The sequence below is a fragment of the Alternaria infectoria genome (assembly GCF_024043175.1).
Source record: "Alternaria infectoria strain BMP 0036 chromosome Unknown scaffold_5, whole genome shotgun sequence".
Taxonomy (NCBI): domain Eukaryota; kingdom Fungi; phylum Ascomycota; class Dothideomycetes; order Pleosporales; family Pleosporaceae; genus Alternaria; species Alternaria infectoria.
The window spans coordinates 58,545-79,282 of NW_026250694.1; the positions used below are offsets into that span (position 1 = coordinate 58,545).

Below are 20,738 nucleotides of genomic sequence, written 5' to 3' on the forward strand. Positions count from 1 at the left end.
GGTATACTGCCGGTCTACGACCTATCTGGAGATGCAAATGCTACACTACACGGATCTGGAGGCTGATCTATACCTTGGCCTGACGTACAATTCGAATGGTTGAGCTTGGCATGGAGGTGCATGGGGGCCTGGACGAGATGTTTTCCACCCAGAAGGTGGATTTATGGGTATGTAAGTACCATGATGGGCGCCCAATGGCGAGAAATTCTCCCACCCAGGAACATGTTGTCGGGAGGATTACCTGCGTTCGGGAAGGCCGAAAGCATTGATGTGGGTGATCGCTGTGTTCCGAAGCGGCCTCCCACGCGATATGTCATGTCGAGACTGAAGCAAGGTTGAAGGAGGACGATTGTAGAGTCACTGGTCTCCAACGGGGCTGATGGTTATGCAACCTGTTGCCGTGTACAATGCTTAGGCAGCCCTAATATGTTTTTCCTGGAAACATGAGGACGACCGGCATATTCTGAGCTCTGGAGGTTAAACGACGAAGAGTGATACTAACCTCAACGCTTGTAGATTCATCGGAATGTTGGAGTTGTCAGACGTGGTGTTAGTGCTATGCGCCGAAGAGCCTCCTAGCTGTGGAGGTCACGGCTACTGCGGTGCATCCCCAACATACCTCGCCAAGACCTCCGCCACCTAAATAATTGCGCTATCCCACCCACCTACTATATCCGTAGCGAAGCCGTCTACAGAAAAGCAAAGACTCGATTTGTGTGGCCTCTGATTCGACGTTTGCTCCGAGACAAGACTTATGCCAAGGTAAACCATCCAACAGGGTACTCAATGCCAAGACCGCCCGTGGCGCTCTGTGTGAAGCAACAGCAAGCCCTAGAGACAAATGGATACCGAAGAATTCTTCGCGGCATCCTTGTGGGGGGCTGCCTTGCCCCATCACGGTACATGCGTTCCACTCCGCTGACACGACGAAAAGCTTGAACGAAGTCGATATATCAAGGGCCTGAGCTGGTATCACCTTGAACAGCTTTACACCCGTCGGTTCGCTCGTTAAACCTATCCGGTAGACCCTGAACATTCCTTCAGCCATGCGCTCTACCCTCTCTGCTGCAGTTCTACTGCTTGCGGGCTCTGCCGCTGCGCAAACACCCACCGTCACTGTCACTCAAGCTGGCGCGACTACCACCGTCTTCACTACCGGGACTCCGTCTATCACGGCTGTGTCATCATGCCATCCCCATAACACTGTTCTGTATGGTTTCCCGTTGTCAGCTTTGGCTGGTAGAGTTTGGCGCTAACTTGCAACAGCTATTGCATGTTCGGCTCAGATGAGTACCAGGTAGTCGGGCCCACTGCGACAGAAGAGTTCCAAGCAGAGTACACGCAATGTCACAAGCACCAAACCGATACGTAGGTTTCACCCATCACGATGTTCGAAGAAATGCTGACTTGGGAAGATACTGTGTCGATGATGCCGGCGAAGATGTCTTGCTCATGACCGAAGCTGAAGAGTCGACAGAAGGCTCCTCGCACACAGACGAAGAGTCAGCTGCTGAAAGTGAGCCAGCAGGAAGCAAGGGACATTGCCACGACCACGCCGGTGTTGAGCACTGCGTTGGTGGAAGCGAATCCGAAGTCAACTGCGATGCTCCCCAGCGCGACTACAACATCCCCCTACGAGTCGGCCTGCTCTTCGTCATTCTCTTTACCAGTGGACTTGGTGTGTTTACCCCCGTCCTGACCCGGAAGTTCAACCTCGTTGGCGCCAACAACATCGTCTTCGTCGTCCTCAAGCAGTTTGGAACCGGTATCGTCATCTCCACCGCCTTCGTCCACCTCTTCACCCACGCCCAGCTCATGTTCGCAAACCAATGTCTGGGTGTTCTGGAGTACGAAGCCACCACCGCTGCCATCTTCATGGCTGGGTTGATGTTGTCCTTCCTGGTCGACTACCTCGGTGCGCGCTTTGTCCAGTGGCGCCAGGGAAAACACACCGCTCCCAGCACCGAGGTGGCAGCTAGTGGAGACAAATCCGGAAACAGCTCTCCTTCAGCAGAGCCCACTCATGACTTCAACCGCAGTCATGGAATTGTTCATGCCCATGGTCCGATGCGCGAGGCTACTCCCATGGAAGAGAAGATCAATGTAATGAACCTGGAGGCGGGTATCATCTTCCACTCCATCCTCATCGGTATCACCCTTGTCGTCGCAAGCGATGGATTCTTCATCACCCTCTTCATTGTTATCCTCTTCCATCAAATGTTCGAAGGTATCGCCCTTGGAACCTGTATCGCCGAGCTTCCCAAAGCTGCTGCTGGTACCGCACAAAAGCTTCTCATGTGTGGCATTTTCGCGCTCATCACACCCATCGGCATGGCGATCGGTATCGGAACGCTAGACCACTTCAACGGCAACGACCCTAGCACCATCATCGCCATTGGAACCCTCGATGCACTGTCCGCTGGTATCTTGACGTGGGTTGGACTTGTGGAGATGCTGGCAAGGGACTGGATGCACGGAAAACTGCTCAATGCAGGTGCTGCCAGGACTATCAGTGCTCTGTTCGCACTCGTTTGCGGTCTTGTGCTCATGAGTGTTCTGGGTAAGTGGGCTTAATCAAGCCGTTCTGGAGGAATGTAAGACTTTACGATGCTGAAGTAATGACTTTACGGTTCCACGTTGGAATGAGTGTTTAGGCTCTTATTTAGAACGCATCATAGTTTGGACTGTCACTTAGCTTATACCCTTAATGCCAAACCCATTGAAGAATGCACCTATTCTGCGATAGTGCTCTTCATACTCTGCTTTCCAAAACTATCCCACACTCCCGCTCTCCATCCTCCGGGTGTTGGATCGTGCTCCAGTAGTATTCGATACGGCTCACCGACGTATAGCGGGCTCATAGCACGATACGCTATGGATCTGGGTACTGCCTCCGTGTCCCCATTCTTGCTCGTATCTCGCCAAAAGTCCAGCATATTGATGAGGTTGAGCGGTCCATGTACAACAGCATTCCTGTGACCCTCTACTTCTCTGCACCACTCAGGTAGGTAGTGTATCTTGTGCGCATTGAACGTCAGCGCCGAGAAGCGAAACAACGAAGTAGGCGTTTGGCAAAAATCTCTTTGGTGCTTTCCAGTAGGTAGCTCTTTCTCTTCTGGCTTTGGTGGTGCTCTTATTGGATTCTCAGGTGTAAGTTCACGCTGAAATACCCAATTACGGCGGTCCGTTAATGCGATACCGTGGTCATTTGAGAAGGTCTTCTCGACACCCACGAGCAGCATTTCTCCTCCATTCTTCAACGTTTTAGGCTCAGCACTCAGCAGTTTCGTCGTCTCTTTGACTTCTTGGCCCACTCTCAGCAATGCGTTCCGGTCTTGCGCCCACGTCAACTCGCCACCAGCCCACATTCGTCTGGTAAATGGACTCAGAGGGTTCACAGTGCGATCTGTGCCATCAAGTCCTAATTCGGCTTCATTGATTGAGGGAGTGAAATAGACCAGGTGGTAGCCGGGTGGAATCGGCGTGCCGGTTGGTGGCGGGTTGAAAGAGGAGGGTGTACGGTTGAGTGTTATGGAGAGCAGCTGAAGTTGGTTTGCATCGAGGAGCTGTTTACGGATCGAGACGGGCCCTTTTTGGAAACGGGTGAGGAGTTCACTACATGCTTCTGTTGCGGAGGCTTGGCGGTGGGAGGAGGTCGTGGAGAACAGGCGGCGGGCCACGGAGGCCATGGCTAAGTTATCTTACTATCACCCTGGAGCATCGACGTCTCAATGAAATGCTCGCAATGAGTTTGATGATGCGAAATGGGTAGTTAGTGATGGTCGACAACTAGAAAGGTGGAGGAAGATGCCGAAGGATAGCCGATATCGATAACGTCACCCTTCACGGACAATTTTGGTAACCGACTTCGGCGTCTTCCAAATCAAAGCAAACGTTGAGCTTCGGCAACATGTCCGAGCCACCACGGAAACGCGCAAAGTTGGCATGTGTGACTTGCAACGCGCGACGCGTCAAGTGCGATGTCACGGATCGCCATCCTTGTAGCAACTGCGCAACCGCCAACGTCGAGTGCGAGACGCGTGAATCGAGACGCGGAAAGCACATCAGGAAGCCGCGGGCCGAGGCGGAGACGCGCAGCAGAACGTGAGTTATGTCCACTTGGAGCTCTGTGGTAGTTACTAATCCCGGAAAGCCCACCAAGTACATCGGCTTTGAGCCCGCAGCGACACGAGGATGAGGTGGCGGCGTCACATGTTCTCGCGTCGCTATCGTCGAACTTCCACAGCCCCGTCAACCACACGCCAGCTTCCGGAAGCCAATACCAACTTCACACTCCGGCAGTGTCAGCAGAACAGCAGAGTAACCCACCAACAACAGGGTCTGTTCACCAAGATGATGCCGTTTTCCTTGGTGAAAGCAGCTCTTTGCGCTATGTGACGACAAGCGAGGCTGGTGAGCCATCAGAAGCAGCAGCTCATCGCCGACAGTCCTGTTTTCGTCATGCCGTTCCAAGCGCTGCAAGAGCAGAATCGTTCGTTCCAGAATGGGAATCTGAAAGACGTCTTGCGCGCAAGAAGATCTTACAAGCAGAGGGTGCCTTTTCGTTTCCTCCCGCCGAGGTCCGGCTCGAGCTCCTTCAGGCGTACTTCAAATGGTTCCATCCACACTTTGCAATCATAGACGAAGAAGACTTCTGGGCCTCGTACCAAGACTTCACGTTCTCCGCCTTGTCTTTACAAGCTATGATGTTTATTGGCGTTATTCACTGCGAAGAGTCTACCCTCAAGGCTCTTGGGTGGGGAAACCGTCATCGAGCGAAATGGTTCTTTTACATCAGGGCAAAAGACCTATACGATTCTACGTACGAGACTGACAAGGTCAAAGTCATACAAGCTCTGTTTCTCATGAGCTTTTGGCGAGCCGGTGCGCTATTGGAGAAGGACGCACGACATTGGCTAGGCACAGCTATTAGTCTCTCGCAAACAAGAGCACTACATCGTTCCGGGGGTGATACTGATGAGGGACGCGCGAGGGTCAAGAGGAGGCTTTGGTGGGCTATCTATGTGCGCGAGCGACAATGCGCATCAGCTCTAGGGCTACCCTGCCGCATACGCGACAAAGATTGCGATATTGAGCCGCTGTCTTCCGCGGATTTCACTGCTGCTTTTTCGCCGTCCACTCCTCTCGAAGACCGCCATAGGTACACGGTGTACACGATAAGTATGGTGCAGCTGGCGGTCTTCCTTGGCAGAGTAGTGGATGCCGGTTATCTGCCGGGACGGGACCTCGCGCCCGAGGAGAGAGTCAAACTCCGCAACGAGCTCTACAAATGGAGGCAAGACCTTCCAAGTATCATGCAGCTGCATAGCGATGCTGGCGATCCGCCCAACTTCCAAGCCAGCATGCTTCATCTCGCGTACAACAATCTACTCATTCTACTCCACCGCACCAGCTTCGTTGTAGACGAGAACAACAACACATCCGCGGACGGAAATGTAGCGCTACAGGCAGCAGCGCGCAATTCGCGTATAGTCGAGGATATGCTGCCGGACGGCAACATTGGGCACGCTCAGATGCACGTCATCACAAACCTTTTCAACACACTCTGCATACATGTTGTCAACTTCCGGCGCTCGAACGGCATCAATCGCACGCTCGCTGAGCATCGAGCCAAGCTTTGCCTGCTGGGCTTGCAAGAACTGCAGAAGACGTGGGAAGTAACCAATTGGGTGTTACAGCTATTTTTCCAATATCTCGACAGAGAAACAGCTTCGAGGTTGGCTATGGAAGCGGATGACGGAGGTGCCGCTCGGAATGTTGGCCAGTCTACTTCAGTCGGCACTACTGCGCAACTGCCTTCGCAGCAACAAGGTATCGATAGCATCGCAATTCGTAATACTCAACATGATATGGAAGGTCCTGCGTCAGCCGCCACCAGCCCTAAGCCTTGGTCATGGACCCTGGACGAAGCGGACCAATACCTCTTCACGCAAATCGAGAATGACTTTGCTTTTGGGGAAGGTACCCTGCAGCAATGGTGTCCAGAGGACCTGGTCATACCCGAATAAACGGATCCCGTCTCGCCAACATCGGAGCAAATTGATACGAACACGCGTAGCTCTCGCAATTCATAATTCATTCTTGCCGATGGGTTATTACAGCGCTAGGTATCTCCGCAAGCATTCATATCCAATCTCAATCAACAACCTCAGTTGTAGACTGGCCCACTTGGCGCATATCCAGTCAACCTCGTACCATTCGAAGGCCTGAACTTCTCCTCCTTGAACCAGACATGTGCCGACTCAGACAGCTTCTCGACTTCTGAGAAGGGGAATTCCGGCTTCGAGTCAGAGCTCGCAAGGAGGTCGTAGATGCCTTGAGCATAGTCCGGACCAATGTTGTACACTTGCGCGAGGTACTTCTTCTAGTAGAGTGTCAGTATGCGGAGTACGACTGAAGTGCGCATGGCTGAGACTTACCTGAATGTCAGCGTACTTGACAAACTTGAGCATGTTGAAGGTGTTGGTGATGGTGTGTTGCCTCCTCTCAGGCGACATGACCCTGCTCCACAGCTCCTTGGCTTGGTCGTACTCGTTCTTCTTCGCCTCATGCCAGTAGTGGCTCTTGCGGCTCATCACATTGTCTGAGACCTGGTACGGCGCCTCGGCCACATCGGGGCGGAACTTGTGCGCGAAGCTGTTGGGGTTGTATTGTTTGTTTCCTGCGTGGTTGGCATCGACACGCATCTGGCCATCGAACTGGAGAGGCGCGAAGGACTTTGACATGAATGGGCAGTTGACGGGGATCTGGTGAAGATTTACGCCTGCAGGATGTCAGTATACGTCTCACATGCACTGCTTATAGTCAAGACTTACCAATGCGGTGGTACTGCGCGTCGCGGTAGAAGAACATGCGGAACTGGAGCAATGGGTCGGGAGAGTCTTCGATACCGGGGACCATGCTTCCGGGCGAGAAGGCAGCCTGCTCAACGTCGCGGTGGTAGTTCTCAGGGTTCTTGTTCAGCACAAGACGACCAAACTCCTGCATGGGGAACTGCTTGCGCGGCCAGACCTTGGTGACATCGAAGGGATCGAAGCCAAGCTTCTCGGGATCCGCATCCTCAGGCTCCATGACTTGCACCATGGCGGTCCATTCAATCTCCTCGCCCTTCTCAATGGTCTCCCACAGGTCGCGCTTGGAGTAGTCTGGGTCTTCACCGCACATCTGTGTCGCTTCTTGCTGGGTGAACTGCTTCTGGCCGTGCTTGGCGATGAAGTGGTACTTGATGTATACGAACTTGCCCTGAGCGTTGACCCACTTGAAGGTGTGGCAACCGTAGCCGTGGTTGAAGCGCCAGCCAACGGGAGTGCCGTGGTCACTGAAGAACATGAGACCGGCGTGGTTACTCTCAGGGGTGTTTGCCAGCAGATCGAAGATGGCATCGTAATCAGGAAGGAAGTTCCTGGGGTTACGAGCTTGCGAACGGATTACGTCTGGACCTTGAATAGGGTCGCGGCAGAAGAAGATGGGGAAGTTGAGGCCGACGATGTCATAGTTGCCCTCCATGGTGTAGAACTTGATGGCGAAGCCACGGGGGTTGCGGGCTTCGTCGGGGTATTCGCGACCGACCGTAACCGTCGAGAAGCGGATGAAGATGGGAGTCTTTTCGCCTACACTGGAGAGGAAGTTGGCTTTCTAGGAGAAGTCAGGTTTGGCAGTTGTGAGATGATCAAGACAGACGTACCGTAAGAGCGTCAACCTTCTTGGTGCACTCAAAGTATCCAAACGCGCCGGAACCGCAAGGGTGCACCATACGCTCAAGGTTCTTGGAACGGTTGAACGTCTGCTGCTTCTGGAAGAGGAAGACATCGCTCGCCACAGGGATTCCGCCGATAGTCTTGCTGTGTGCCCTATGAGACGTTAATAAACATGTCCTTGAGGTGTGCGGGTACTCGCAAGCTTACGGGTCGATCCACGGGATCCCTTCATTGGAAGTGAAGTAAGGGCCATCATCCTCACGCTTTCCGCCTTGAACTGCGCCCGTAATCTTCGCAGCTATATCGGCAGGTCCCTCGTTGGCTGAGCCCATGTGGCTCTGCCTTGGCGCACGCTTCTCTCCAGTAGCGCTTTGAATACCCTGAGAGATGGCCTCGAGGGGATGTTGCAACGGGTCATTCTGGGAAGCGTTCGCACCGGTCGACATGGCTGCGGTCAATTTGCTTGGTAAAGACGTGGGAATCTCCATGAAGAAGCAACAGCGGGTGCGAGTTTAAGAGGCCATCTTGGAGGGCACGCCATTGCTGCATACGTGGGCAACGGCTGCTGCGGGTATTTTGTATTTTGTCACGTTGATGCGTCTCTGACGCGTAGAGGAGAGGGGTAAGATGCCACGACTTCACGTGCAGGGACAGTTGGCAGCTGGATTGGTGCTTCGAGGTTTAGTGCCTCGTGTATCGACGACCTGAGTGGATTAGGCGCTGTCAATATTTGTTTAACCAGGACCGCTTTTAGTGGGCAATACCTTTTTGGAAAGATAAGACTAATACTTAATCCCTCATTCGCCGTGGCAGTTGCAGTCCGCGGATGCTGTGGAGCGCGGTGGGTAAAAAGGGCATGGGAATTCTAGACTTTCGCATGTTTCGGCATGGTGGCAATGTGACGTTTCCGATCCGCTGCATCCTGCATCATCAACACGTCGCTCCGCGGAACATTACTCCACCTTGCACAATTATCGGTACCAAACACACGGCGTGTGGACACTGCTTCCAGTCCAATCATGCAACAGGTAATCGTCATCCAATACACTGCGCGACATCACCGACAAGTTGCACGCGCATGTCCAAAGCGCAAACACCTGGGCAGAGAGCAGCTGGACAGTGTAGGAACGTATCTTTGGCGAAGGAATGACGTATCGTCGCGTTAATAGCCATATGAGACAAAAGCTCGCGACTTACCTCGAGATTGGATTTGATACACCTTCTATTCAATTCTCACTCAATCCTCAATAATCATCTCATACCATCACAATGTTCGCTCATCGTGCCATCGCATCACCACTCACCCGAGCCGTCTTCCGGCCACAGACACTCCGCATAGCTGCCAGACCAGCCTACCTTCGCACCCAGGTAGCCCTCAACTCGACCATCTCCGAAGCCATCACCAAGGACCACCGCAAGCTAGAGACCTACTACAAAGAGATCATCAACAACCCCACCGACATCGACCATGCAACCCGCTACGGCAACCAATTCACCTGGGAGCTAGCCCGGCACTCCGTCGCTGAGGAACTACTCGTCTACCCAGCCATGGAAAAGTACATGGGCGCAAAGGGAAAGGCGCATGCGGAATTAGACCGGAAACAGCATCACGAGGTAACATACCACTCTTCCCATGCCAATCCACACCACGCCCCTACTAACAACACACGCATAGGTGAAAATCCTCCTCAAAGAATTCCAAAACATGGACCCCGCATCCACATCCTACATCCCGCAGCTCAAAAAAATCTGGTCCCTCCTCTCCGTGCACATTGCCGAAGAAGAAGGCTCCGACCTACCCGCCCTCGAAGCCGCGCTATCCTCCTCTGAAAACCGGGGAAACTCAGAGTCGCTGGCCAAGAACTTTGGTCGTACAAAGATGTTTGTGCCGTCGAGAGCCCATCCGAGTGCGGGCGAGAACCCGTATTTCGAGGGCCCGATGGGCATGTTGGCGGCGCCGATTGATCATATTGCGGATATCTTTCGCAAGTTTCCAGAGGGGACGGTTAGTCCGAATCCGAGTAAGAAGTGAGGGTGGGGTTAGGTAGTTGAATGTAAAACTGTGCTTCATGTGATGAATCTGTTGATACTTGAGAATACGTGGCATAGGCCTTGATCACGTGTGGTTCTTCGAGCAGTGAATAAGCAGGTATGCGCCACTCATACGAACATCACGGCAACAACAACATATATAGAAAGTCATGTTGAACGTATCAATTCGCATAGGTATTCGAAAGGAGACGTAAATGCGAGTATTGTACAAGAAAGAAGGTTCTCGCTCGCTCGCTCACTCTTCGCCATGCTATGCTATGCCATCCCCGTCGCTATGCGTAACGAAAGTGAACAGAGAACCTCCCCTTAAACGCCAGCCAAGCGCCAAACAACACTGAACAACAAAAGAGTGCCATGTACTTTCATAACCAATCCAGTACTCTGCGAATGCGGTTGTGTTTGCGTCTGACTCTGCCACCGCCTTGTGTGGATGAACGATAGTCGAAGCTGTGCTCCGGTGCACTGCTACTTCGGCGGTGGCGCCTCGAAACGCGACGTTGAGGCGGGGAGCCAGGGCTTGTACTTTCCAGAAGCGCAGAGGATGTGTTGTTCCGGTCTTTCCAATGTTACTTTTTAGATTTGTGGGAGGTCGGACGTGCGACCTCGTGTGGGGGCTTCTCCGTCGTTGTGTCCTTCTCCACGGACCTGAAGGACTATTCCTGTGTCCTTCGTTCTCTTCTACAATCCAACTAGCGTAAGCGCGTACTCGACATGTTCTCAAAGGAACGATAACACGGAGTACAATGCGCAAAGCTATTCATTGCAATCACCTTCCTTCATCGATCTCAACCTTCCTGGGCCTGTCGCGTTCGCGCTCTCGCTCTCGCTCTCGCTCGCGGTCGTCGTAGTCGCTTTCATCGTCGTAGCGGCGGCGTCGCTCACGGTCGTGGTGGCGACGCTCTCGGTCGCTGTCACGCTCCTCATCATCCCTGTCGTCCTTGGAACGGTGGCTTCGCCTGTCGCGGTCGTCACGGTCGCGGCGGTCATGGTCGTACTCCTCTTCTGCGGGTATGTTAGTACTGATCATGAAACAAGACCTAATGTCAACATACCTCTGCTCTCGCGGATCTTCTTGGTGCGATCAGCGAGCTTCTGGATCTCTTCCTTGGTCAAGACCCGCAGCACGATGACACAGTCCATTCGCTCTTCGAAGCGCTCCTTGGCTTGCTCGAGGGCTTCAGGGTTGACGAGACGACGATCGATCCTTGTCCATCGAGCTCCCACAGGAATGTCCTTGCCCTTCAATGCGTCCTTGTGTGGCGCAACTCCCTCACGGATGGGCTCGGGGTCCTCGGGGAACTTCTCAGTTGGCTTGCGAAGGATGCCCTTAACGGGCGCAACGGGCTCCTTGGGTGGCTCGACGATTACTACGCTCTTGCCTGTAGACTCCCTCTCCATTGACTCCGGTTCCTGCACCATGCCTCCGTCATATGTGCTCACAGGGCGATCCCTGGGAGGAGATACACGTGAGCGGTCTTCAGGACCTCGAGACCTGTCACGCTCATCCTTCTTCCTCCGTCGCTCCTTCTCGCGGTCAGAATCGCTGTCCTTGTCGCGAGTGCTGCGGCTAGAACGTTCTGCTTCCTGCTGAATGCGTCGTCGGTATTCCTCGTCAGGATCCAGAGCAGCTTCCTGGGGCGCGGGGTCCCTCCGGCGTTCGGGTTCGCGATCAACGTAGTGACGTGGGCGCTCCTCGTCGCTTCCCGCAGTAGACGGTGCAGGTGCCTTGCGAGAAGGAACCTTCTCTCTCTCATCATCTTCGTATCGACGCTCGCGAGGCTGAGGTATATAGTCGGGTTGCATCGGAGGGTAGTCGGGAGCTGCGATGGCTGCGGGGGCAGCGGCTGGAGCAGCAGCCGGGGGCGGTGGAGGCGGCTGAAGCGAGTTGCGGCGGCCTTCGGACTTCCTCTCTCGTCGCTCGTCAGGACGGTCTCGCTTGTCACGCTCATCGTATTCCTTCCGTCGCTCACGCTCACGCTCTCCTGACGAGTCTCGGTCGCTACCACGGTCCTTGTCACGGGCCTTCTTCATGTAACCAGCGCCGGCCAGGGTCGCTGCTACGCCTGCTGCTGCACCAGTTATGGTTTGCACCAAGCCACCCTTTTCTTCTCGGCCGCTCTCACGCTCACGGGGGCGCTTTTCGTAGTCCTGCGGTGGAACGGGATCTCTGTCACGGGATGAGCGAGGTTCCGGCATGCGTGCTTCGGCGCGGTCTGGCTGGTAGTAGTGGTTGCTAGACTCTTGTGGCCTCGGTCGAGGAGGTTCAGCAGGAGGGTATAGAGGCTGTCGGTCTAGAGCGTGGTGGTCGTGTGCGAGACTTGGAGGGCCTGGTGCAATGCCAAAGCCACGGCTAGTCACTTCGCGGTCCTCAAAGGCGGTGCTGTGGCGCTTGTTCTCGACTCCACGGCTCGGGCGGTCGTAGTCATCGCGGTAAGCGTCTCGGCGAGGCTCCTGATGAATAGCGGCAGGGGCGCGAGAAGTGCGAGAGGAGGAGGATCGTGCGAGGCTTGAGTCTGGGTAGGGATCGTACTTGGGGATCTCGCGTGCCCGTTCAATCGAGGATGATCTGCCGTGGGGCCGCGGGATGCTGTTGATCTTGTCGAAGCCACGTGTGGACGGGGGAGGACCAAGTTCGCGAGTAGAGGTACGAGAGGGGCGATCCGCAATCATGCTGGTGGGGCGGGAGCCACGTTCCAAGCTGCCAGCACGTGGCCTCCGCCAGGCTGGCTCTGTGTCACGGTACATGCTCGCGGGGTCCGTGTAGGAGTAGCCATCGCTGTTGCTCAGGTCGGTAAGGCGCGACGGGGGCTTGCTGCTGTCGTGGTAGCTGCGGCCGCCACTTGTGACACTGTAACCCCGGTCTGCATGATCCCGGTGGCGTGCGGGCTCGACCTCAGCAACGAGCTTGGTCAGGTGGCTGCTGTCGTCGACGCTGTAGACCTTCTTATGGCCTCGTGAAGCGGACGGGGTGACGTAGGTATCGGATCCCTTGGCATAGGAGGGTGTGAGTGGGCTCCGCGGTCGTTCGGTGTGGGTGTGGGACGAGTACGGGGTGCGAAGTGGCAGCGAAGTCGTCGGCAGGGCGCTGGTGCTCACATTGGGGCGGGTCAGGTCGTTGGTGTTTCGCCGTGGACGTCCAGTGTACGAGTCGTACTTGGTGCTGCTCGCGTGGGAAGAGGTCGTAGGGCTCGGCGTGTAGTAGGGCGTGTGGTGCGAGGCGTGCGAGGTGTGGGAAGTGCCAATGCGGTCGACGCTGGAGCGTGGCGAGCTGGGACGGCCATAGTAAGACGAGGTGTAATAGGGGTCGGCGAAGGTGCCCGTCGAGGACCTGGCGGGGTTGGAGTAGCGGCCCCGCGGGGACGAGGGGCGGTTGTTGTACCGCGTGTCCATGCCGCCTGACAGGGTGACGGTCTTGATATGGAGCGGAGCAGTTTTGGCAGCAGTTTTGGCGGCGGGCTGGGTGGACAGCGAGTTACGGCGTGGGGGAAGGGGCGGCGCAACGGTGCTAGAATAAGTATTCGACCTCAGGCCAGGCGGCTTAGTGGGGAGGAGAACGCTGCCCAACATCGTGTCAGCCCAGCCGTGGTTTCAAAAGGGGAAATGGCAGGAAGGCAGGTGAAGAGAAGAAGAGCAAATGGCACCAACGAAGGAGAATTAGAAATTAGGCCTGGCGAAGAAGAAAGCCGCAGCACGACGTACATAAGGGCGTTTCGACAGCGAGGATGCAGCCGGTGGGCTCAGCCGGCGTAGGGTCGACGACTAGCAGCGCGAACAGGTTGCCCGATGGTTGTAGGATAGCCCAAGTTCCCTGGCGTGAGTGGTGACAGGGGGCGGGGGTACTGGCACGGTGTAAAATCAACGTGATATTTGCAGGCGGCTCCCAGGGTGTGCCCAGCAGAATGCTATGGGCTCTCGTGGTGGGACCGCGAGGCAGCGAATGAGGCGGACAAGCGCGGTGGGGGGGATAACGGCCGATGTGCACACGGCGATGGGAGCGATGGGGTGCAGCGCGCGACACGAGATGGACAGTAAGGATAGACAGCAGGAGGGTGAGGATTCGGTCGGGTACAGAGAGCGTGCCCAGGCCGCCGCCCGCCTGGTTTCGAGGGTGCGTGGAGAGCGTCAGATTGCACTATGTCATCGCCCTCGCTTGGGCCCGCGCACCCCTGCAGGCACAGCCACTCAGCAGCCGGCATCTCTCGCCGCACAGAAACAGGGTCCGCTACTCTAGAGATGTCCTACCAGTTGACTAGATTTCAGACTAGCTGCAGAGGATTTACCACGTTCCACCGCGACGCTTCACTCTACCCAGGTGCCCACTGCTGCCACAGGCACGTCAGCACATGCGCCCTCGACCTGTCAACAACGTCGCCCCGCCGCCTAGCTGCCCTCTCTAGCTGTTACAGACGTCTTCCGCCGCCCAACTGACCCCGCTAGCTCGGGATAGCCCTGTGATACCCAACTTGACCGCCAGGTCCGCCATGGCCTCGTGACTCGTCCGGTGCGACTGCCCTGCGCGGGCCGACTCAGTTCCTCGTTCCGTTCACGATCTTCGCTGTATGAACACGTCGTACAGATCCTGATGCACAGTGTAGTCTCATGTTCGCGATCGATTGGTCTAACTACACGGCCATGGCTTCGGCATCTCTCAGCTACCGAAGCACTCCTCGCGGTACTAATCCGCCGGACGCGCCGCAACGTAAGCACTGAACATTGGCTGCTTCTTGCTTTTTGCCATCGCCTCCTCCCGCCCGATGCTCTACACATCCTCGATCTGCTCAACCCGCGCAGCCTTGCCCACGCCGCTTTTGGTCGAGTCGGCATCGTCCGTGGCGTGATGGTGCCTGAGCTGCTTCGCCCGCGACTTGCTCGGCACCGTATCCTGAATGCAACCCCTGATGATGTTGCCCTCGAACAGCTCGCCGATGGACTCCAGTCGCACTCCCTTCGTCTCGGGCACGCAGAACACCGTCCAGACACCCATGACAATGCACAGCGAGCCGAATAAAAGAAACGTTCCGTACGTAATGTTGTCTAGCATCAGGGGGGTAATCTTTGCGATGACAAAGTTAAAGAGCCACTGCGTCATCAACGAGGCCGCCATGAGCAGAGATCGCACATGGTTAGGACTGCACTCCGATGCCAGCACGAATGGGATCGGTCCCCACCCGAACGAGTAGAACACGACGAAGAGATAGACGCACATGATGGCGAAGATTGCGTTGCCATCCAGCTCACCTGTGGGTGGGTGGACTGCCTGGTTGACGCCAATGTAGTACATCGCAAAGGCTTGGCCCATCGAGCCGAGGATCAACGACCACTTCCTTCCGAGTTGCTCGGTGAAGGCCATCAGGCCAATCGCGGTAACGACGATCTTGACGATACCGTATACTCCAGTTGCCTAGTTGCATGTTAGTCTGGCTCGCATGCAGTCTTGAGAAAATACGTACGAATAGCCCGGAAGAGTTGCCAGTAAGGCCAATCTGCTTGAAGATTTGCGGCGCATAGTAGTTGATCGAATTGGTACCTAATCACCACGTCAGTATATGCCTCAAATGCAGATTGCAGGTCGGAACTTCTTACCGGTCCACTGTTGCCAGAACATGAGGATTACAACAAAGCTCGAGCGGTACAGCATCTTCTTGCTCGAGCACGCAGCCCTGAGCTGAGCCATCATTGGCATCTTCTCATGGCCGTTAAAGTCGGCAATAATCTCGTCTAGCTCCTGCACCACCTCAGGGTCCTCGACGCTCTTGCCGCGGACGTGGGCCAAAGCTTTGGCGGCTTGGCTGAGCTTGTTCTTCTCGACGAGCCAGCGGGGAGACTCATTCATGAAGAGCATGCCCACAAGCAGGAAGGCGCCGGGAAGCATCTGGAGGGCAAATGGCACACGCCATTTTGTCGCGTCTGTGGGGCTAGGGATGTCGAGCGATATGCCGTAGTTTACGAAAAAGGACAGACAGATACCAGTCACGTTGAAGAGTTGCTGCTAGCGTTAGTGGGTCGGTTCCAGAAAAGCAGTCTTGACAGGTCATACCATGCATCCAATACAACGTCCTCGGATAGCCCTTGGCGCATTTTCTCCGATGTAGGTAGGGACGACCGCTGAAATCAGACCAACGCCGAAACCGCCAATGACGCGTCCAATGTAAAGCTGTGTTAGACTTGTCGTGCCAATTCCGCATAAGGTTTGGATCAAAGACCCAAGGATGAAAATGACGTCCGCAATGATGAGGGCCCATTTGCGCCCAAAAGTATTTGAGACGTAGAAACTAGAGAGTGCACCAAAGAAACACCCCGCCTGAAGAACGGACACGATGTTTCCCTGCAGATTGGCAAAGTCTTTGCTGTCCTTATCTAGGGCGAATGAGTGCTGGAACGCGTCCATCGTCAATACACCTACAAGCGCGTTAGCCATGATCATTGCACGTGCGAATGCGCACACATACCTCCGATAAGACCCGTGTCCCAACCGAACAGCATTCCACCAAAAGAAGCCACAGCGGTGAGTACATAGGCGCGACGGTACGTCTTGATGTCCGCCCACACCTCGGACATGTTGAGCTTGGCCATGATGGCAGCGCGTCGCAAAGGAAGCCAAATAGGACAGAAGAAAAGCCCGACGCGAATGCGATGGCGATGCGACGAGCGGTCAAAGACAGTGATGTCGATCTGTCAATGTACCTAGGTAAGGTAACATCGCGGCAAGCATCCGACTATATATCGTCAGTTTCCCCAGCACCAGCCTCGCAGCGCCCAGCTAGCCAAACTCCGAACCCAAAACCCGCAGGCAAAAGGCGAAGCCCATTTGGCTTGGCTGTCGGCATAGTGTAACGCGACGTCGGGGAGAATGACGTGGGGACGTATCGTGGGGACTCCAGATGTGCCAGTCACAGGGCGGAGCGCCCCATAGCTGGTGGGTCGGCATGGCGGGTGGTAATTATCCTTCCATTCAAACGCCGTTGCTGCGATTGTGTTGAGGCTCTTGCTGTGAATCCTACGGCTGCAGTGTGAGGAGACGAGTCAAACTTCTGCAGGGCTAATGGGCGGGATGAATCGCTGACTGTGCAGCGTAGATGCAGTTTCGGAAGGAATCCAGTGTGCGGACGTGTTCACGTGCGAAGATGTCGGGTGGCAGACTAGGCCCATGCTTAGCGTTGCTTACGGGCGGTGAGCTCGTCTTGTGCATGTGAAGAACCCAAACAGCAGCCGATGATTTCTCGAACGTGCGATATTCTCACGATGCAAAGACCGACTCCAGGTTTACTCTTACATTTCCCCTTGTTCTCCACAAACCTTCAAAGACCGACCCCAGGTTTTCCTCCTCCACATCTTGCCTCCGCACGGAAGCTAGGCGATTGAAATTGCGACAAGCTTCTCATTGGCCTAGTCACTAAGCAATCCATATGCCGAGCCAAGTCACCGGCTCCGACGCTGCCTCCTATATCCTTTAAGCCGACATGCGGCCTGGCATAGAGCGTGTCGGGACTGTGTAAACGGCAATACACGAAGCTTTCTAGTTATAGAAATGTCAAGTTCGCTTTCATGCAGAAGAATAGTTGCAGGCAGATTTTCATCATTCTTCATTACCAAACTGAGTACAGATGTTTCCAATTCGAAGACCAATCGTCCAGACGATCAATCACAAGTTTGCCTTGCCCTTCTGTTCGGGTACTTGCGTCAACAGCTTATCGCTCTGGATAGCCGACTTCAAGTTATCCAAGACCAATATTTCCATGTCGCGCTGAAAGCCGTCAGTTGTAGTTCATAGTCAATGAGATGCATGGACAGCGCCACTTACCTGTGTCTCGTATGTGCCGGTTCCGACGTGAGGCAGCAACACCGCCCTCTCGCATTCCAGTAGTCCCGGGTGGATCTTTGGCTCCTCCTCAAACACGTCCAGTCCACATGTCCAGACCTTGCCGCTCTTCAGCGCGTCCACCAGAGCGGCCTCATCGATCAATGCACCTCGTGCGGTGTTGACGATTATCACTCCATCCTTCATTGTGTTGAATTGCTCCTTGCCAATGATGTGCGTAGTCGACGGGTTGAGTGCCAAGTTCAAACTGAGGACGTCGGACGTCTTGAGCAGTTCCTCGAAGCTCACGTACTTTGCTCCATTCTCCTCGTTGGCTGGTAGCTGATTGCGGTTGTGGTATTGTATCTTCATGCCGAATGCCTTTGCGCGATGTGCGACTGCCGAACCGATGCCACCCATGCCTAGGATACCGAGTGTCTTGTTCTTGGGGTCGTGACCGAGGGAGAAGTTACCACGCCATTTGCCTGTGCAATGTGTCAGCAACCGTTTAACGAAAAGCTGGAAATACAAACCGTTGTTGACTGCCATGTATGCTTGCTTGATATTCCGCAGCGCGCCTAGCATCAGCCAAATGGCAACGTCTGCAGTCGCGTCGTTGACCGCTATCGGCGTGCTCGAAACCGATATTCCCCTCTTTGTGCATGCTGCGACATCGATGTTGTTGTATCCCGCTCCGTTGTGGCAAACGTACTTCAGGCTCTTGGGGAGAGCGTCAAGCAGTTCCGCGTTGAAATCTCCGGTAATCGGGTTTGAGTCGTTGCTTCGGTAGAGAGCATAGATGCCGTCAAATTCGCCGCTCTTGCACTTCGAAATGAAGTCTTCCCGGTTACCATCGGGGTACTCGTGCAACTTCGATGCTACTTGCGAAACCTGCTGCCACTCTTTTTGGGCGTGTGATAGCTTGCCGATAAGAAGTGCTGCTCGTTGCGACATGGCGGATATGTGATTTGTGAGGGTGAGGAAAGGGTAATTGAGTACTCTGGTGGAATGGAGGGGTCGAGACGAAAGACCTGCCGGTTAATGTTATCTTGAGCGCAGCGGCGTTTGGTAACCTTTTATTACGTGCTGCCAGATCCACCAACGGCGCTGGTCAACGCGGCCTATCTCGGACCGAACCTATTTGATTGCAACATCGAGCGTAGTAATTTACTCCGCTCAATTGGTAGCATGACATTCTGCTATCCCAATCATTTTGTTGTTACAAAGATCTGTGTATTGAGAGAGATGATGCAACCCCACCATCACGGCCTCGGCTGCCCCGCCATCGTCACTTCCAAAAGCATATGCAGCGATGATAACATCCGACACCAGGAACAAACATCCGCCCAAACCTGCACGCAGTAGATGTGCTTCTACTTACTATGTTCTACCACGCTTCAATTACGCGACTGCTTCGCGTTCAACGATGACACGAATATAGAACACGCTCGGCATTTGACCTTGCCAGCTTGTTCGAGTTCAAAAGCCGACGAAACACGTGAGTAAGCTAGCCTCTTTCGCTGCACCAACACCGAATGAGCCAAGCGTGGTCTCGGGTGAGCATCGGTGGTCTCTCATCTCCCGAGCCGAAGGATGCAGCTTCCAGACTCAGGCCGAACGCCTTCCAACATCAGGCAGCTGCAAGGCAAACATGCAAATGGCTGCCTACATCAGCCTGAACCTTAACGAACCTTAGAAACGGGCGAAATGAGCGAAATGATGCATCCGTGGCACCTATTCGGAAACTTTTGTGACTGTTGGGCGAGCACTTCACATTGCAGAAACGTATAAGATCATGTAGTCTCATAGAATGTAGCATCGCAATTCATCAGTGAGAAACAGCATTCGAAATATTATACCCTCTACACTCATCGCAAAAAAGCATCAAACATGGAACTGAAGAGCATTGCCATCCTTGGAGTCTGTCCACCCATCCATTCAAATCGCCCGTCACCTCACTTCAAACTGCTCTACAACGGCCAAAACTAACACATATAACAGCCAGGAGGAAATGTCGGAAACGCCATAATCACCGAACTCCTCAAAGACGGACCCCGCTTCACCATCACAGGCATCACGCGCTCAACATCAACCTACAAACCACCTCCTACCATCACCCACCGCACTGTCGACTACATGTCCTTCTCCTCCCTCCAAACTGCATTCGAGAACCAAGACGCGGTCGTAAACTGCATCACAGGCGGAGCCACGCACTACGAGCCATCCAAAATCATCATCGACGCCGCGGTCGCTGCAGGCGTCAAGCTCTTCTTCGCCAACGAATTCGTCGGAGAGATCACCCGAGAGGCGTTTAGAAGATTACCGGAAGCTTTCGTTGGCGGTAAATGTAGGATCAGAGAGTATCTGGAGGGATTGGGGAGGGAAGGGAAGATGGCGTGGACGAGTTTGAATGGCGGGCCGTTCTTCGATATGTGTACGTGGTTTCTTAGTTATGTGACCTGATTTTGGAAGGGTGGTACTGACTACTGTATGATAGGGTTGATGAAAGGTCCTGCAGGCTTTGGTGAACACCTCCTAGTCAATTCCATACCACCACCATCCCACTAACATCACCAGACATACCCAACCGCCACGCCCGCATCTACGGCTCCGGTAACCAACCCTTACATTGGACCCCGCTACCCACAATGGGCCTCGCAGCAGGAAACATGCTCCGCAACCCCGACCCTATCCTCAACCGCCCCGTCCTCCTTGATCCCATTACCCCTTGTTCCACTGTCACGCAAAACACGTTGTTGCGCACCCTTGAAAAGGTTCTCGATACCACCTTCACCATCTCGCATGTTGATGTGGATAAGATCCACCGAAACGCTTTGCTCGTGTTGGAGAAGTGGAAGGAAGGCGGTGAGCAGGAGGAAGGAAAAGCGCAGATGGGTAAAGCGATGAAGGGGTTGGGCGTGTGTAACCAGTTTTATGAGGGCGATGATGAAGGTCATGCGGAGGACTTGGAGAGGACTGTTCAGAATGAGCTCGTTGGTGTGGAGACCATGCAGTTGGAAGATGCAGTGAGGGATGCGCTGGAGCGATATGGGGAGAACTGTCAGGTTGTTCAGGGTATGTACAACGTGGAAGCTTGTGAACTTTAAATGTTCTACTACTGCCAGTACGTTCTTCGGGTCTATCATATCTTTATCAAAATTAGAAATGCA

At 54.5% G+C, this 20,738-nt stretch overlaps 9 protein-coding genes across 9 annotated transcripts; 4 read left to right on the forward strand and 5 right to left on the reverse strand.

Annotated features, from left to right (window-relative positions):
- Nucleotides 1–1,273: 1,273 nt before the first annotated feature.
- On the forward strand, nucleotides 1,274–2,574 carry J4E92_003715 (uncharacterized protein; the record flags this gene model as incomplete). Its single annotated transcript, XM_051495111.1, has 2 exons — nucleotides 1,274–1,368; nucleotides 1,416–2,574. The coding sequence occupies 2 exons, from the start codon at nucleotides 1,274–1,276 to the stop codon at nucleotides 2,572–2,574; spliced, it is 1,254 nt and encodes a 417-aa protein (XP_051354130.1).
- A 158-nt stretch (nucleotides 2,575–2,732) lies between these two features.
- J4E92_003716 (uncharacterized protein) lies at nucleotides 2,733–3,689 on the reverse strand (the record flags this gene model as incomplete). The annotated part of the gene is made up of 1 exon (XM_051495112.1): nucleotides 2,733–3,689. The coding sequence occupies one exon, from the start codon at nucleotides 3,687–3,689 to the stop codon at nucleotides 2,733–2,735; it is 957 nt and encodes a 318-aa protein (XP_051354131.1).
- A 1,014-nt stretch (nucleotides 3,690–4,703) lies between these two features.
- Nucleotides 4,704–6,029, forward strand: J4E92_003717 (uncharacterized protein; the record flags this gene model as incomplete). Its single annotated transcript, XM_051495113.1, has 1 exon — nucleotides 4,704–6,029. The coding sequence occupies one exon, from the start codon at nucleotides 4,704–4,706 to the stop codon at nucleotides 6,027–6,029; it is 1,326 nt and encodes a 441-aa protein (XP_051354132.1).
- A 140-nt stretch (nucleotides 6,030–6,169) lies between these two features.
- On the reverse strand, nucleotides 6,170–8,206 carry J4E92_003718 (uncharacterized protein; the record flags this gene model as incomplete). The annotated part of the gene is made up of 5 exons (XM_051495114.1): nucleotides 6,170–6,385; nucleotides 6,441–6,784; nucleotides 6,837–7,656; nucleotides 7,706–7,871; nucleotides 7,926–8,206. 5 exons carry the CDS (start codon nucleotides 8,204–8,206, stop codon nucleotides 6,170–6,172), a joined length of 1,827 nt encoding a protein of 608 aa, XP_051354133.1.
- A 781-nt stretch (nucleotides 8,207–8,987) lies between these two features.
- On the forward strand, nucleotides 8,988–9,750 carry J4E92_003719 (uncharacterized protein; the record flags this gene model as incomplete). The annotated part of the gene is made up of 2 exons (XM_051495115.1): nucleotides 8,988–9,332; nucleotides 9,394–9,750. The coding sequence occupies 2 exons, from the start codon at nucleotides 8,988–8,990 to the stop codon at nucleotides 9,748–9,750; spliced, it is 702 nt and encodes a 233-aa protein (XP_051354134.1).
- Nucleotides 9,751–10,536: 786 nt separating this feature from the next.
- Nucleotides 10,537–13,337, reverse strand: J4E92_003720 (uncharacterized protein; the record flags this gene model as incomplete). Its single annotated transcript, XM_051495116.1, has 2 exons — nucleotides 10,537–10,772; nucleotides 10,823–13,337. The coding sequence occupies 2 exons, from the start codon at nucleotides 13,335–13,337 to the stop codon at nucleotides 10,537–10,539; spliced, it is 2,751 nt and encodes a 916-aa protein (XP_051354135.1).
- A 1,192-nt stretch (nucleotides 13,338–14,529) lies between these two features.
- On the reverse strand, nucleotides 14,530–16,343 carry J4E92_003721 (uncharacterized protein; the record flags this gene model as incomplete). The annotated part of the gene is made up of 5 exons (XM_051495117.1): nucleotides 14,530–15,171; nucleotides 15,221–15,297; nucleotides 15,354–15,756; nucleotides 15,808–16,169; nucleotides 16,220–16,343. The coding sequence occupies 5 exons, from the start codon at nucleotides 16,341–16,343 to the stop codon at nucleotides 14,530–14,532; spliced, it is 1,608 nt and encodes a 535-aa protein (XP_051354136.1).
- A 1,069-nt stretch (nucleotides 16,344–17,412) lies between these two features.
- J4E92_003722 (uncharacterized protein) lies at nucleotides 17,413–18,522 on the reverse strand (the record flags this gene model as incomplete). Its single annotated transcript, XM_051495118.1, has 3 exons — nucleotides 17,413–17,514; nucleotides 17,572–18,053; nucleotides 18,102–18,522. The coding sequence occupies 3 exons, from the start codon at nucleotides 18,520–18,522 to the stop codon at nucleotides 17,413–17,415; spliced, it is 1,005 nt and encodes a 334-aa protein (XP_051354137.1).
- A 936-nt stretch (nucleotides 18,523–19,458) lies between these two features.
- On the forward strand, nucleotides 19,459–20,675 carry J4E92_003723 (uncharacterized protein; the record flags this gene model as incomplete). The annotated part of the gene is made up of 3 exons (XM_051495119.1): nucleotides 19,459–19,488; nucleotides 19,570–19,915; nucleotides 20,146–20,675. 3 exons carry the CDS (start codon nucleotides 19,459–19,461, stop codon nucleotides 20,673–20,675), a joined length of 906 nt encoding a protein of 301 aa, XP_051354138.1.
- Between the last annotated feature and the right edge of the window lie 63 nt (nucleotides 20,676–20,738).